At 42.5% G+C, this 15,140-nt stretch overlaps 1 protein-coding gene across 1 annotated transcript in view; it reads left to right on the top strand.

The window, feature by feature from the left end:
- The window catches only part of adgrv1 (adhesion G protein-coupled receptor V1), a 99,738-nt gene that overhangs the window by 26,917 nt on the left and 57,681 nt on the right, over nucleotides 1-15,140 (top strand). The window contains 33 exon segments of the mRNA XM_034540852.1: nucleotides 860-1,233; nucleotides 1,920-2,099; nucleotides 2,357-2,537; nucleotides 2,815-3,008; nucleotides 3,131-3,251; nucleotides 3,551-3,635; nucleotides 4,424-4,559; nucleotides 4,717-5,082; nucleotides 5,243-5,486; nucleotides 5,588-5,803; nucleotides 5,908-6,123; nucleotides 6,205-6,449; nucleotides 6,564-6,745; nucleotides 6,871-7,369; nucleotides 7,466-7,775; nucleotides 7,903-8,112; nucleotides 8,358-8,488; nucleotides 8,647-8,746; nucleotides 8,864-9,043; nucleotides 9,137-9,300; nucleotides 9,413-9,500; nucleotides 10,501-10,579; nucleotides 10,665-10,803; nucleotides 11,095-11,236; nucleotides 11,914-12,179; nucleotides 12,260-12,435; nucleotides 12,625-12,752; nucleotides 12,897-13,078; nucleotides 13,191-13,337; nucleotides 13,454-13,534; nucleotides 13,693-13,957; nucleotides 14,681-14,803; nucleotides 14,918-15,140. Coding sequence (XP_034396743.1) covers nucleotides 860-1,233; nucleotides 1,920-2,099; nucleotides 2,357-2,537; nucleotides 2,815-3,008; nucleotides 3,131-3,251; nucleotides 3,551-3,635; nucleotides 4,424-4,559; nucleotides 4,717-5,082; nucleotides 5,243-5,486; nucleotides 5,588-5,803; nucleotides 5,908-6,123; nucleotides 6,205-6,449; nucleotides 6,564-6,745; nucleotides 6,871-7,369; nucleotides 7,466-7,775; nucleotides 7,903-8,112; nucleotides 8,358-8,488; nucleotides 8,647-8,746; nucleotides 8,864-9,043; nucleotides 9,137-9,300; nucleotides 9,413-9,500; nucleotides 10,501-10,579; nucleotides 10,665-10,803; nucleotides 11,095-11,236; nucleotides 11,914-12,179; nucleotides 12,260-12,435; nucleotides 12,625-12,752; nucleotides 12,897-13,078; nucleotides 13,191-13,337; nucleotides 13,454-13,534; nucleotides 13,693-13,957; nucleotides 14,681-14,803; nucleotides 14,918-15,140 — 6,373 coding nt within the window.

The raw sequence follows: 15,140 nt of genomic DNA, 5'->3' as shown, positions 1-15,140 counted from the left end.
GCATGTGTTATTGTCTGCTACTGGTAACTCAACCAACAGAGGAATTGTTTTGTGTCAGGGCTTTATACTTGCTCACTGTGGCAGATGTCCTGCGTTTGTCCTATTTTGTACAAGTGCAGGAAGCGATAGGCCGAAGAGGTGTAAGCATATAAATGAATAATGAGAAAGAGCCAGATCGGGGCATTTGGTGGCCTTAATCAAGATTCTGTTTGTGGTCCGAATACACTCCAACTTAGCAACCAAATGTCATTCCACCATTAACAAAAAGATGATCGTATGACCCTTGTTATTGTCATGGAAATCGGCCTCTGGGTCAAACAAAGTCTCATTAGTGAGTCGCTAATATCTCGCCAGAAGTCAATTAAAGTGTTAGGTTATAAAATCTCAGGTGTGATAAGGGTTATTCAATAAAACTATGTGTCAATATGTGGTTTGCAAACGATACCAGAGATACAAGATATAACTATGTGACAAAATTGAGAGTTTCAGGAATTAAGAATAAAAAATTCTGTAGCTTTGAAGCCTCTTTTGCTACATCGAAACGTTCTTGTTCGACATGTAGATATCAGAATACAGGGAATGCAACCACAGTTAATGAATTGGAACGTATGATATCTGTGGGTGTGCGTGTCAATGCTTGATGGCAGCTTGTGACCAAGCACCACATTAATCTAGTGAATTTTAATATATTCAACATCATGTCTGTCATATCATATCCTGTATGTTTGTGCTTGAGGCAGTGATAGTGATTTGTATTACTTCTATACCCAACCATTTATACACCTTGAACAATAATTATTTTTTGACATTTTCTGTGTGAAATATATTGAACTGTTTTTTTTCTGTCTTTTTACTCCAGGACCTGCGTCGGTGTTTATAGGGTCGGATCCAGAGGGTGAACAGCGATACACAGGCCTTCTCCAGGATGTTCGCTTGTACGGTTCGAAGCTGAAGCGCAGCCACATTCACGAGCTTCACACCCAGCCTGCTAAAACAGACCTGCGTAACATCTCCGGTTACCTACGGTACTGGCAGGAGGAGAGGCAGAAGTCGTTTGTGGTGGAGGCCAGGGATGATAATGAGGAGGAGGGAGAGGAGGTTTTCTATCTCCAGTTGGTAGCAGTTCACGGTGGAGCACGCCTCCCTTTCCCCAGACCCACTGCTACTTTGCGAGTCATGAAGAGTGACAATGCCAATGGGCTTTTTGGGTTCACTGGTGCTTGCATTCCTGACGTAAGTGCACAATATTTAGTCGGGGGCATTTGGTTGACCTTTTGTAATGTAATGTCAATTTAAGCAGACTGGTAATCAAAGGAATTAATAATCCTTCAAATAACTAGAGTCTACTAGTACAGTAGCATTTGTTAATGTCATCATTGAGTTTTGTCTATGCATAGAAACACGTGTAATGTAAACCGATTGGTTTGACAGTCGCTGTCCTGCTGCATATTTAATCAGTCTTCATGCATGGCTGCAGGAAGAGCATGCTCTCAATTTTTTGTTGGATTGGATGCATGGGCTCTCACGATGACCCCTCTCAGGTAGAGCGACAGCTGGTTGGGCTGCAGAAGGTCTGCCAGTCAGGACATTCCTTTAGAAGTGGCTAAAGACTTCCAGCAATGGAGATGGGAGATCTAGTTCCTTGTTGCCATCAGCACGACAGGTGTCAGGGCCGGGGATGGCATTCCATCAGAACTAGGGGATCTTCTTTATATCCTTGGTCCTTTAGGGATGAATACATGTAGAAGCATGTGGGCTATCAGGTGCTTCCCTGTCTAAATCAGATTATTACTGTGCTGGAATTAGACTGGGTTGTTAACACAGTTGGTAAGACCGGCTCATTTAAGCATTCAGTATTTATCATTTCGCCCAGCGTTTCAGAATTTATCAACATTTTATTTCGTTGTTTGTTCTTACAGACCACTGAGGAGGGCTCCACTATCTCTTGTGTGATGGAGCGTATGCGGGGATCTCTGCACCACGTTTATGTCAACTACAGTGTTACCCAACTAGATAGCCTGGACAGTGAGATGCCAGCCCATCAAGATTTTGGCAATGCCACTGGAGCTGTGCTTTTCATGCCTGGACAGCGCTCTGAGGTGTGTTTACACATCAACATACTCATTTCAAATACATACTATATGTCCAGTTTAACAACAGGATTTTACAATCTCCCAAATGCAAATGTGTTTAGACAACCAGCCCCACCTAGTGGTTTGTTTGTTTGTTAATTTAATCAGTTAACAGGTGCCAGTGGATAATCAAGCTTTTACGTTGGCGACTGAAATATAGACCTTTTTTAAGGGTAAAGTCTGGACAAAAAAATTAAACTAATGTATGCACATTTTTTTATTAGGTATTGAACTTGTTGGTGTTGGATGATAACCTCCCAGAGCTGGCAGAATCCTTTCAGATTACATTGGTGTCAGCAGAGTCCGGTGATGGGAAGCGTGGCTCCACCCCTACCAGTGGTGCAAGCATCGACTCAAATACTGCTGTTAACACTGTCACTGTCACAGCTAGTGACCACCCCTATGGTATTCACTCACATGCCCAAAATGCATTACTGTTGTTGTTTCAACTTTGCAGGTTTTAGCAATAAGTGATACGCATCTATACGATTACATTGAGGCGTAATGGGTCAGCAAAATAAAATTATAATGTTCTCTCTCTCTTTCACCCTCTCATGTGCATTATTCCTCTCCCACTCCTACTTCCATCACACCTCTTCCCTCCTTCTCATTATATTCTCACCGCTGTCCTCTCTTCTAAACATAACTATAACACACAAACACACACCCTTCCCTAATCCAGGCCTGCTGCAGTTTCAACCCAGCCCTCCAGGAGAGGGATTGATCCCTCCAGCGTTAGAACCTGCCCACATAACTGTTAACGAGGAAGATGGACAAATCCTGCTGCTAGTGGACAGGGCCCAAGGCCTTTTGGGAAGGGTAATGGTTGGATACAGGACAACCCCATTCACAGCATCCAGCCCTGAAGACTACGAGGTTTGTGTCTACTAAGGTCTTTCAATTTACAGATCCATACACATCGATGACGGATGAGAGAATACATTTTGCCTGCTTCCCTGGTTACCTCTTTCTCTGTATTCCTCTGGCAGGACTCAGAGGGCATGCTGGACTTTCTTCCAGGAGAGAGGTTAAAGTTCATCACTGTGACCATTGTAGACAATCCTGTCCCTGAGCTGGACAAGATTTTTAGAGTGGAGCTCTACAATGCTGATGGAGGAGGTGAGAAATATGAGCCCATAGTCATAACGGAACTGTTTTCATTAGTTTGAGTCACATTTTGCTATATTTTGAGCCTTAGAACTCAAGTTTTTGAGTTTTCTTAATTAGAGCCAAACCAACCCTGTACTCTGTCTTTCTGTTTTGTGTGTTTTGTGTGCCGTGCTCCTGTGTACTTCCCCACCCACCTACTTACGTGACTATACCTACCTACCTTCCCATTTGCCCTTCGATCTCTACACTACTCTTCCGGTGTGATTCTAACCGTGTGTGACACTTGCTTGATCCTCGTGTGTGATCAGTGGATAAGTTTGTGCATAGTGAAGGAAGTGGTAGTGGGGAGAGTGACTCTGACTTCCTCTTTCCATCCTATCACCACCATGGTAAGTACACCCCTCATTTTCTCCCTAAACTGCCTCTTGTCCCCATTCCTTCACCCCTACACCCACAACATGTCTCACTACCTAAGTTGGATATCTCAAAGTCAAGTTTTATTAGGGATCAAGTGACATGCTGCTGACAAGCACATTTTTGATCTGATACCTATCCTGAAATCTTTTAATGTGACCATTTTTATATCTTCACAAAGTACTTTCTTTCAGAATAATATTGTTGGCTGGTTGGATAGAATTGTTAAAAAAGATTTGGACTATCCTCTAAAAGCTCAGTCTTGACTGATTATACATGCATAAGTGTGTGTGTGCCTATGTGTGTGTGTTAAATTGTGTGTGGTGTTTACATTGTACTGTGACCCCTGTGAAAAGAACCCAAGGAGAGAGGATGTGGGAAAAACAAATAGCCTTTCATGGGCAGCAGGCGTGAGTGGCTGACATAATAGTCAGAGACCCCAATGTTTTACACGACGACGGGCTGCTGTCCCCTATTCTGAAATAACCCCCACACACTGCCATTTCAGTCTGATTCTCTTGCCCATAACATCTCTGTATTTGGTGGTAAGAAGGTGAGTATTATTATTGGGCTATTTTGATTAAAATCACTGGCTTCTTTGAATAAAAGATGAGTGTCCCATTTACATTCCTTCCCATTGGGTTCTTTTTATACTGATACTTTAAAACATTATTTTTTGAATTTTTATACTGATACTTAAAAATTCAACCAGAATGGATTACTAAAAAGCAACACGTGGTTATATCTGGTATTTTGTGTGTAGCCAGTTTGGGAGCTGCGTCCCGCATCACAGTGACCATCGCTGCTTCGGATGATGCCCATGGAGTGTTTCAGTTCAGTCCTGAATCCCTGTCTGTTAATGGGACAGAGCCTGAGGATGGACGTAGCTCTGTGGTCCTGCAGGTCAGTGTAATATTAGTGTACATTTAGGAAGTGCCCAGAGATACGTGTTTCCTTATATTTGTATTAAGAAGTCACGTTTAAAAAAAAAAATACAATCTAGGATTAAGTATTGTTTTTTGTCATCATGCTATGTTTACTTTTTTTTGTTCTCTCCTAGGTGGATCGGGCCTTTGGTGACCTCTCCAATGTAACTGTGTACTGGGAGGCTGATCCGAGTTCTGAGGGGGAGCTACTCAGCAGGTTTGGGAACATCTCCTTTGGTGTAGGTCAGACGTCGGAGAACATCATCATCAATGTGGCCCAGGATGAGATCTCTGAGTTGGACAAAAGTTTCAGCGTGTCCTTGGTTAACGTCACCCACGGCCGTCTGGGTGTCCAAACATCTGCTACTCTGACTGTGCTCGCCAACGACGATCCTTACGGTGTTTTTGTATTTGCGAATGTGACGAGGTCTGTCCGTCTCTCTGAAGCTGACTCAACTGTCTCTCTCACCATCCTGCGACAGAGGGGCTTGATGGGTCAGGTGTGTCCATATGTAGAAGCTTTTGAAACTTAATTGGAAGCCTAGAAATGTTTAAATTAAGCCACGTGTGTTTTTTTATAAATATATAGCAGAATGACAGATGCCCATATGTCGTGGATGTACCAAATAATATGCCATTTTCCATTTTCAATATTTCTAGGTGCAAGTAACATTTGGGACACTGAATGAGGCAGATCCGGAACCTTATAGAACCCCTGGGGTGGGCCGAGCAACTGAGGGGCGGGATTTTGTTCCCCTCCTGGGTTCTGTTGTGTTCTTGGCCAATCAGAGTGAAGCAAACATCACCCTCCGAGTACTGGATGATGAGGATCCAGAAAGAGATGAGTCTGTGTTTGTGAAGTTGATCAGTGTTCAACTCATCAAAGGAGAGCAGGAGAGGCTCAGTAAGATACTGACACCCCCACAGATTTAACATATATTAAGACTTCAATCATATCATACTAAACTGATGAAATATGAAATATCCTCTTACTGTTTCTTCCAGTTTCCAATTCTCCTTCACTGGGCCTCAGGACTGACATTGTGGCCCAGGTGATAGTGGAGGCCAGCGACGATGCTTTTGGAATCCTCCAGCTGTCAGCTTCTGCTGTCAGTGTAGCTGAGCACTACGTTGGGCCCATAATAAATGTTACACGTGTTGGGGGGATTTTTGCTGACGTTTCTGTCAAGTTCCGAGCAGTGCCTTTGACCGCCAGAGTCAGTAAGTGTTGGGCATAGAGCATGGATTTAAATCTTTCTCTCTATGATTTGTGTGTGAGCAGGCAGGCCATGTCCATATGCATGTGCATGTGTGTAATCCTGTAGGTGAAGACTACAGTGTAGCCTCCACTGATGTGGTCCTCCTAGAGGGGGAGTCCAGTAAATCTGTACCCATCTATGTCATCAATGATGTGGTCCCTGAGATAGAGGAGACCTTTCTCATCGAGCTGATCAACCAGACCACCGGTGGAGCTCTCCTGGGGGAGCTCACGCGTGCCATCATCACCATACTGCCTTCTGATGATCCTTTTGGTGCCTTTGGTGAGTAGACATTATCCAGGATTTGTTCTTTTCATCTTATTTTGACCATTTCTAAATGTTCTTCCTATTATTTCTACGTAGTCTTCCAAGCCGTTCCAGTTACCATAGAGGAACCAGGGTCTAATTCCATGGAGGTCAAGTTGCCCATAGTCCGTAATGCTGGTACAATTGGCACAGTGGTAGTGCAATGGCAGGCCACTGTTAATGGTAAACTAGCAGTGGGGGACATCCAACCTACATCGGGAGAGGTTACATTTGCTCCTGGAGAGACCATGAAGATGCTCCGGGTGGAGATTTCAGCTGACGATGTACCTGAAATCACTGAGGTAAGAACCGGACAGTGAAAATGCTACTGTGAATCATGTGACAGGATATGTCTTTTGAAGTATTTTACATAATTTGCGTTGCAATGTTTATCAATCCCCTTCTGTCTTTTCTAGATAATTAAGTTGGAGCTTATTGGTGCCAGTAATGGAGGAAACCTCGGAGCCGATACATCTGTTAATATAATAGTGCCTGACAATGACAATCCATATGGGACAGTGTACTTTGAACAGACTGTTTACCGCCTTCAAGAGCCACTGGAGGGAGTTTATAGAGCCAACATTACTGTCCGCAGGAGGTACTTTAATAGTATTGTTTTCTTCTGTAATAATGGTTTTATTTGAAGTTTTTTATGTACTCCTACGCACTCACCTCTTCCTGTCTGCTGTCTTTTCTCTATCGTTCCCATTGCCTTTATTCCAGAGGAGGTCACTTTGGTCGCTTGGAGATCGTGTACAGCACCTCTGAGATGGACATTGTTGGCTTGGCTCAGGCTGATGGCCAGAATCTGCTCATGTACTATAACCTCCCAAAACCAGGTGTTCCATCCACTGCCCCTCTGAGGACAGTTAACATCACTGGTCAAAGAGACCCCTTGGCTGCATGTGCTGCTGCCTGTCTGAGAGAGTGTGCTTGCCAGGCCTTCTCTCTGTCATCAGGGGGGACCTCAACATCCTGCACTTGGGTGACTTCAGGGGTTGACCAGCTGACCTCTAAATCTCAGGTTATGACGTATCTAAAAAACATCACTGCAGCTGCTGTCCTGTTCAGTGTCCAGGCGGTGGCAGGAAGTGATTACACCCCTGTAACAGCTCAAAGGGCCTTCATGGAAGATGGATTGCGGGTTGCCAACCTCACAGTCCCAATCTTGACTGATACATTTCCTGAAATGGATGAGAGCTTCTCAATACAGATCTTAAAGGTAAAACCCCTGTGTTATCCATGGTTTATTTTGTATTTAATGCATTATGTTTGAACTGTATAACAAATACAATGTTATACCTTGTATTGTTTCTAGGTAGAGCTGATGAATCTGACTGTGGCGCAGAAGAACCTGCCCTCAATTGGCCAGCCAGACAAAGCTGTGGTTACTATAGGAATGAATGGAGATGCGTTTGGCGTATTTTTGATATACAGCCTCAGTCCCAACACCACTAATGAGGGGCTCTATCTAGAGGTTCGAGAAGAGCCAATGGTTGTGGTGCCCCTGGTTATAGAGAGGAGAGGAGGGAATCTGGGCACTGTCACTGTAGAGTGGAGGTTTGTTGGAGGAAAGGGCACACCAGATGTTGACTTCACTGGTACTGGAGGGATTCTGGTTTTTGATGGTATGTGGACCACTCACTGATTACCAACAGTATTTAGTTTAACTCTATTAAGAATTATTTCAAAACCAACATCTCAGAATGAATCAAATTAAATGGCATGTCTTTACTTGATCCTCTCTGCCGACAGGTGATCTGAAGAAGACAATAGAGATTTTAATCAGAGATGACATTGAGCCAGAGGACAATGAGAGCCTCATGATTGGTCTTGTTAATACGGAGGGAGGAAGTCGGATCCTGCCCAACTCTGACACTGTAACCATAGTGATACTGGCTAACGATAATGTGGCTGGGATAGTAGGATTTCATCCAGACTCACGTTCTGTCATCGCCAGAGAAGGTGGGTAGCTATTTTTGATGATTTGCAAGCACTTTTGGATATTCAGTCTATTCAGTCTGCATGTTCAAGCGCATTATCACCCACATAGTTTGTGGGTGAAGTCTTCCTGAGTATAATCCATACAGTTAGGGGCCATGAGTTGCCTCCACTGTCATCTACACTATAATAAAAGCTGTTCAAATCAGAAGTCCATAAATGTATCTATCTTTATAAATCTATATTTTAACTTATATTTCATATTACAGGTGAAAGGCTGTCCTTATCAGTGTTGAGAACCGCTCCAGGTCTTGGTAATGTCACTGTTGATTGGGATGTACAAGGGCCCCTTGTAGACCGGACCTTCACCCAAAGCTCAGGGACACTTTTTTTTACTGAGGTAAATACTAGATGGAGATCATTGAACATCGTATCAATTTAGTGATGTAGAGATGCAGACTTTTGCACGGATCAGCATATTGTGACTGAGCTTAATTGGTACAGCTGTGATTTGTTGTGTCCAGCAGTAGTTATATATTTGAGGTGTGTCTCCTACAGGGAGAACTAAATAACACCATAGTCCTGCAGCTTCTTGATGATGCCACACCAGAGAACAAAGATGAATACAAAGTGTCTGTGTCCAACATACAAACGTTTGGTAATGCATCTGCTCTTCATATCTCTGGTCGATAATAGTGCATGAAACCGCAAATACCGCAAAATAGCCCTAGTCAGAATTTATACACAGATTAATGTTCCCCTGACTTTCACCCAGGTGTTGTGGTGACAGGTCATGCTACCCTGGATGTTCAGGGCAGTGAGGCGGTGCTTACTGTGGACACTAGTGATGAGCCCTATGGGCTGCTGACTATCGCCCCATCATCCATTAGGGTGACCACAGAGGAACGGGATCGAACTATAAACATCTACGTCAATAGAGAGTTTGGAGCCTCAGGTTTGTGGGCCAAGTGTGAACACAAAAACCTTTAATGAATTTATTACATTATTTTCATTGTAACTGATATCATACCTACATGTTTGTGTACAGGAGCAGTTAATATCACCTATGAGATTATAAGAGGTTCTCTACAAGACATATCCCAGGTGGAGGGTTCTCTCGCTGACCCGGGACAAGACTTCATCTCTGGTACTGGTTCTGTAATCCTTCAAGATGGACAGACTTCTGTCGCCATCTCTGTCACCATACTGGAGGTAAACCTTGGCTTTCTTCCTTTCTGTCATTTTTTTCTCCACAAGCTCCACTTCCTTGATGTGGATTTGTTTGAATCAGGAATTTAAAAGCTGTTCATTTTTACCTTTTTAGGACAACATTCCTGAGTTGCAGGAGTTCTTTCTGGTCAATATAACATCAGCAGTACTCATCACAACTCTTGCCACTGTTCCCAAACTAGGTATGGATACATTTAGCGCCGTAGAGCTGATCTCTTGTTACTACATTTGTCCTATCACCTTTGGTCATCCTAAACAGTTGTGCTTATTAGTGTCAAATACAATGTAAAATCATTTGTTAATTCCTTTCCTTTCCGTTCATTTATTTTTATTTTTGTTCTGTTTTATTTCTTTATTTTATAATTTTTTATAGGCTGTTTAAATCTTTCCTCTTCTTTCCTTTTCACAATTTCTCACCATTGTCTCTGTTTAATGAGTAGAAGTTGTGTATTGCACATTGCCAGGTAAAATATACATTCATATGTTCTCAAGCTTAAAGTGTAGTTTGATGTACAATACTCCTGTATGGTACATTAAACGACAACATTGTAGTTGACTATCAGGATGCACCATGTCAAAGCTTGGTAGTTATTGCTCCTGCTTTTGCCTAATCCCAAACCACAAATTCAATCTATGAATGAGTAACTTTAGAAAGTGATGAGTAGTAGTGATGAGTAGATCGAATACTACACAGCAACAGGCTACCAGATTACTATCATACTTCTGCGTGGAGACGCACAGTAAACACATGCCGTTCTTTTGGCAGCAGTCATTATGTGGCTTGGATGGGGAGATTGATGCTTTCCATGATTGAAGAAGCCTGGGGATTTGGTGGGAGCCGACTAGCACTGCGGGGTGAAGAAAGAAAGCCAAACTAAACCCTGAGCTGGCCTCCTAGTGTCTTGGCCATAGAGGGACTGGGAGCAGACTATTCAGGAGGTCATAAATCAGTCCACCCAAAAGACTTTGCTGATCAGCCTCCCAAGCCACTTACAGGAGATGCTTCTTAGCTATAATCCTTCGCTCAAATGTGCCATGACGGAAGTTAGATTCTCTACAGTTTCCTCTTGCATATCTTTCTGTTGGTGCTTGTGCTGCAGTTACAGCCCAGAAGTCACAATAAGCAATTGACAGCATTACGGTCATGATATGTTTTCTTATTGTATGATGTTATTTCCTCAGACACTCAAGGCTTGGTGGCAGAGGTTAGCATTGCTGCTAATGATGGAATTAGAGGAGTCATTGAATGGACAAACACTATGTAAGAAATGCATCCACAAATAATACATTTCTTATGTTGATTTGTTCTAATTGTTTTTCTCATGCAAATATGTTCTGGTTTCCAGGTTTGAAGTGAATGAAACAATAGGAGTTCTGACTCTAGTGGCTTACAGGAACAAGGGGACATATGGAAATGTCTCTCTCTTCTTCTATGCTCAGAACCTAGAAGCTCAACAGGGACTGGACTACAACACCAGTGAAACGGTCAGCCATGCATAGTATTCAAACATTACTACAAGATCACAGACCCACATAGTTACACAGTACATCATATGCTATTTGTTGTAGCTTGAATATCCAAAGGGGCTAGATGAATTTGCTTCTCATCCAAAATGACTCAAAGAAGCCTGTTGGATGAGAAAGGTTTTCAAGGTTCTTAAGCAAGTCCAGTTGCCCCTGACTTGGCCACTCCACTGAACTGTATAACTGAAAGTCTTCACAGATAAGTATCAGCATGAAGTTTCTAAACCAAAAGAAAAACATCTGTCCACACAGATGCTCCATTTTGTTGATGGCGAAAGGCATAAGTTTGTAGAAGTGCAGATCATCGATGACACCATTCCAGAGGGAGCTGAGAGATTCCAGCTCATCCTGTCCGAGCCTTCCCCGGGGCTGCAGCTGGGAACCAATACCACAGGTAGATATGTGGGCAGGAAAGAATACAATATAATTTCTAAAATTCAACAGTACAACAGCATAAGACAGTACACATTCACTTCGAGTACATATTCAGTTCAAATATACAATGTGCAATTAATGGTCAAAATTGAATAGAGACCTAACAACATGGGAGATCAAAAAGGTACTCGGTACTTTTAATGTTGTGCTGTAGAGTATGGGACTGATTCTGGGATTTAAGTTTCTTACTTGCATATCTTTTGTTTCTGTTTGTATCTATTGAAGAGAAGTTGTTATGTTGGAGGACCCCTAGAAGAATAGCCTAGTTCGGCTCACAAAAAAAATAAATCAATAAATGTAATAGTAAACAACAAGGTGACCTGCTATAAGAAAACAATAGAGTGAGTGGAGACCTCTACTCTATCTACTATTTACATCACATTAGGTACATTACAACACCTTGTTGTGTAATATTGCTTATTTGACTGCATTCTTTACAATGGAACAAAAAATCAAACACAATGATACAAGATTGTTTACTACCTACCCATTTACTTTGGCTCCCCTCTGTCAAAGAAACTGAAACGCCATATCTCAAAAAGGGAAAACTGCGTAATATGGTGGTAGAGAATAGAATCTCCAGTTGAGTTACTATGATATTATCTTCCTAAACTATATGATTCCTTTTTCTTATAGCCACAGTGAATATCCTGGCCAGTGATGATGGACATGGTGTCATTTCATTTAACACCAGCGAGCATTTCTTATTGAGGGAGCCCACATCTGTCTCTGGGCTGAGTGAAAGTGTGGCAACACTGTACGTGGTTAGGAACCCTGAGAAAGGCACATTTGGTACCGTGACTGTTCAGTTTACCATTACTGATGCCAACGGGAGTCTAGCAGAGGGCGATTTGATGCCAGCACAAGGGTTTGTGGTGCTTGAGGATGGAGACAGATTTAAGGTGAGGGAGTGTACATCTTTAGTGGCAAACAGCATTAAAAGACATACATGAGAAAACATGTACGTTCTATTGTATTTCAGATGCTGGAGATATGGGCAGTACTAGATGCTGAGCCTGAAGTGAATGAAACCTTCACAGTGACCCTGTCCAGCCCAACAGGAGGTGCACGGATGGGGGACCAACTCAAAACTCTCATCACCGTCTTGGAGAACTTAGCTCCTTCTGGCTTGTTCCGCATTGGACCCACTATCAATAGGTCTCAATACAGACGATTAAAGAATCTGAAACTTGGAAAATCAAAAACAGTATATTATGTATATAATATAATGCTATTTATATGTCTAGCTGTGAAATGTGTACAAATCAAAAGGGCACACACAAACATGCAAAACCTCTGGCAAAACTGTGTTTGTGTAGTCTTATTCTATGTATGTTTTCTGTACAGAACGAACACAGAAGTGGTTGCTGATGAAGCTGGCATGGCAGTCTTCCTCACCGTGTCTCGCAGTAATGGACTGGAGTCATCTGTCAGTGTGGAATGGGAGATGCAATCAGACACCGCTATTGCCACTCGTGAGACCCATAAATGTCTTAATTCAAAGTCACCCCAACTTCCTGGACACTCCTGAATGCCCCCTCTTTTCTTCGTTTAATCCCCATTTCCTTCCAGTAAACAATGCAAATGTGATTCTTTTTTTAATTTATTTTTTATTCTAGAGGGTCACCTCCCAGTGATGGGTGTGTACCAGAGCTTTGAGGACAACCCCACCTCTTCTTGGTGCTCCCTTCCTGAAGGGCCTTCCTTCCTGGCTATGAGGCTGGATAGGAGGCCCATTGTTGGATCCTCCCACACCTTGGCCACTCTTTATCGGTGGCAGGGTTTTTTTGTGCCTGTAGAGGTAGGCAAACAACAGTATTGTCTCTCCAAAAGCACATGAAGTACCGACTGTATTCGAGAGTGACCTTGTTAATATTAAAATCTCTCTCCCTCTCTTTTTTTTGTCATTAAAGTCTGTTAGGATTCAGGACCCAAGCTCTTGTGTGGGGTTTGCAGTGAATGGCTCTACCTACATTGGAATTACACATAGTGGTCCTCCTTTTTACCCCGCTGCCAACCTCAGCATCTTCAAATTGCAGATGGATCTCAATATCACAATGGTATGTACAAACCCAATGATGTTAAGACATTAGCATCACATTTGTGTATAAGACTTTCACACTGTATGTTGTATTGTATCATTTTCAAATGATCTGAGGCAATCACATTTTTTTAGGAACAAACCTTAGCAGTCGAAGCTCTGGATGTGAAACACTTCTCCACCGAAGGCAGAGATTATCTAATAGCATCAAGCCAGGTGAGGCTGAGTGTGCCACTGTTTGGACACATTTTTTATTGTTTTCAGTTATGTCAAGATCATTAAAAGCAGGCAAAAACATATCATTTGATAAATGTCAATGTAGCCTTATAATACTGTAATCAAGGTTGTGTTATTTTGTTTGTTTCATGCCACAGATTTTTGTTTGGGTGGGAAGCTCCTTCACCCTCCTCCAGACTCTTGACTTCAAAGAGAACATCCTCAGTGTAACTCCATTCACTCGTGCCACTGTTCCCTACCTGTTGGTGTGCCTAGACAGACAGACTGTCAGCTGCCTCCTGCTTCAATGGACCAGTGGTAGATTTCAGAATCCACAGCCTCTCCTACTCACTGGTAGAGCGATTCACGTGGAGACAATCAACACTCAAGCAGAGGACACTCTCCTGTTGGTTGTTATTGAAGGTGACCTGTCTTGCTTTGAAGTCACCTACTATGAATGAATGCTGTTATGTTTATTGTGCATGTTTGAATAACTTCTGTCAGTAGTTTATTTTTGAACATCAGTGCAATGTTAGTAAATTGAATTCGATGAGTTGTGTTTGTTTGTTATTGTGTGTTTTTTAAAAGGCTATGGTGCAGAGATTACATATCGAAAAGTGGCCTACAATTGGAGAGAGGTGCATTTAGTCTACAGTATTTTTAGAAGATAGTTTCGCTTTTGCAATAATGAGATACTATTTTCTGTGGTTCTACTCTAAGTGTACTTTCTAGTGGATTGTGCAGCGGTTAGATGCTGGTTAGGATAGTCCAAACAAATCAGTGATACTTTATAAGGCTCACAGAAACTGTTTCAGACAAAACCGCCTTGTTCTGTTGTCTGTTTGATGACACAATTTGCAATGTCGGCCACATCGTATATTTATCCTACGCTCTGTATATTTTGATGAGACATAATCTCTCTGAGTCTGCAAAAGTGGTGAATTTTCCTGGTTTGGACCTGTTGTGGGTTTACGGGAAAGGCCTTAGTGTGGAGCAGAGTAGAGCCACAGAGGGACGGAGAGGTTGTAATTTGTCAGTCTTGGGTGTGTCAGTCAAACCAGCTCTTACTTTACATAAACATGCTATTCTAGCATGAAAGAACATAAATCAATGTGTTTTTCAGTGCATTCCTGTATCTTTCTCTAGGTTCTTCTCCATCTTGTGTGGTATTACAGTGGAGCTCAGGGCAGCCTTCACCACAGCCTTATCAGTCCATTCCTCACCCAGGCCTCACCTCTATTCACCCCTTCACTTTATCTTCTGGCATCAGTAAGCATACATGTCATAAACTGCTTTGTTTGTTTGTAAAGGCAGCTTTTATTTTTGTTTTTTACTTTTTTCAATTGGCCAGACAACTTAATTAAATGTTTCTCTTCCTCATAGCTTATGTCTTGCTAGCTGGAAGAAATGGCTCGTCACTCTACTCCTGGAGATCGGATGTCAACCTGCTTGCCATGATCCTGAGGGCGCCTCCAGCCATTAGCTTCTTCTCTCTCGTGGTCCCATCCCTCAACACCAACAAGACCCTCTTGGCTTCTGCTGAGGAGAATTGCTCCACAGTTTATGAGTTCACTTCTGTCTCCAATCAGTCCGATTTCATACCCAG

This window comes from Cyclopterus lumpus, chromosome 9 (assembly GCF_009769545.1).
Source record: "Cyclopterus lumpus isolate fCycLum1 chromosome 9, fCycLum1.pri, whole genome shotgun sequence".
Classification (NCBI taxonomy): Eukaryota; Metazoa; Chordata; class Actinopteri; order Perciformes; family Cyclopteridae; genus Cyclopterus; species Cyclopterus lumpus.
This window is presented reverse-complemented; position numbering and strand designations above follow the sequence as displayed.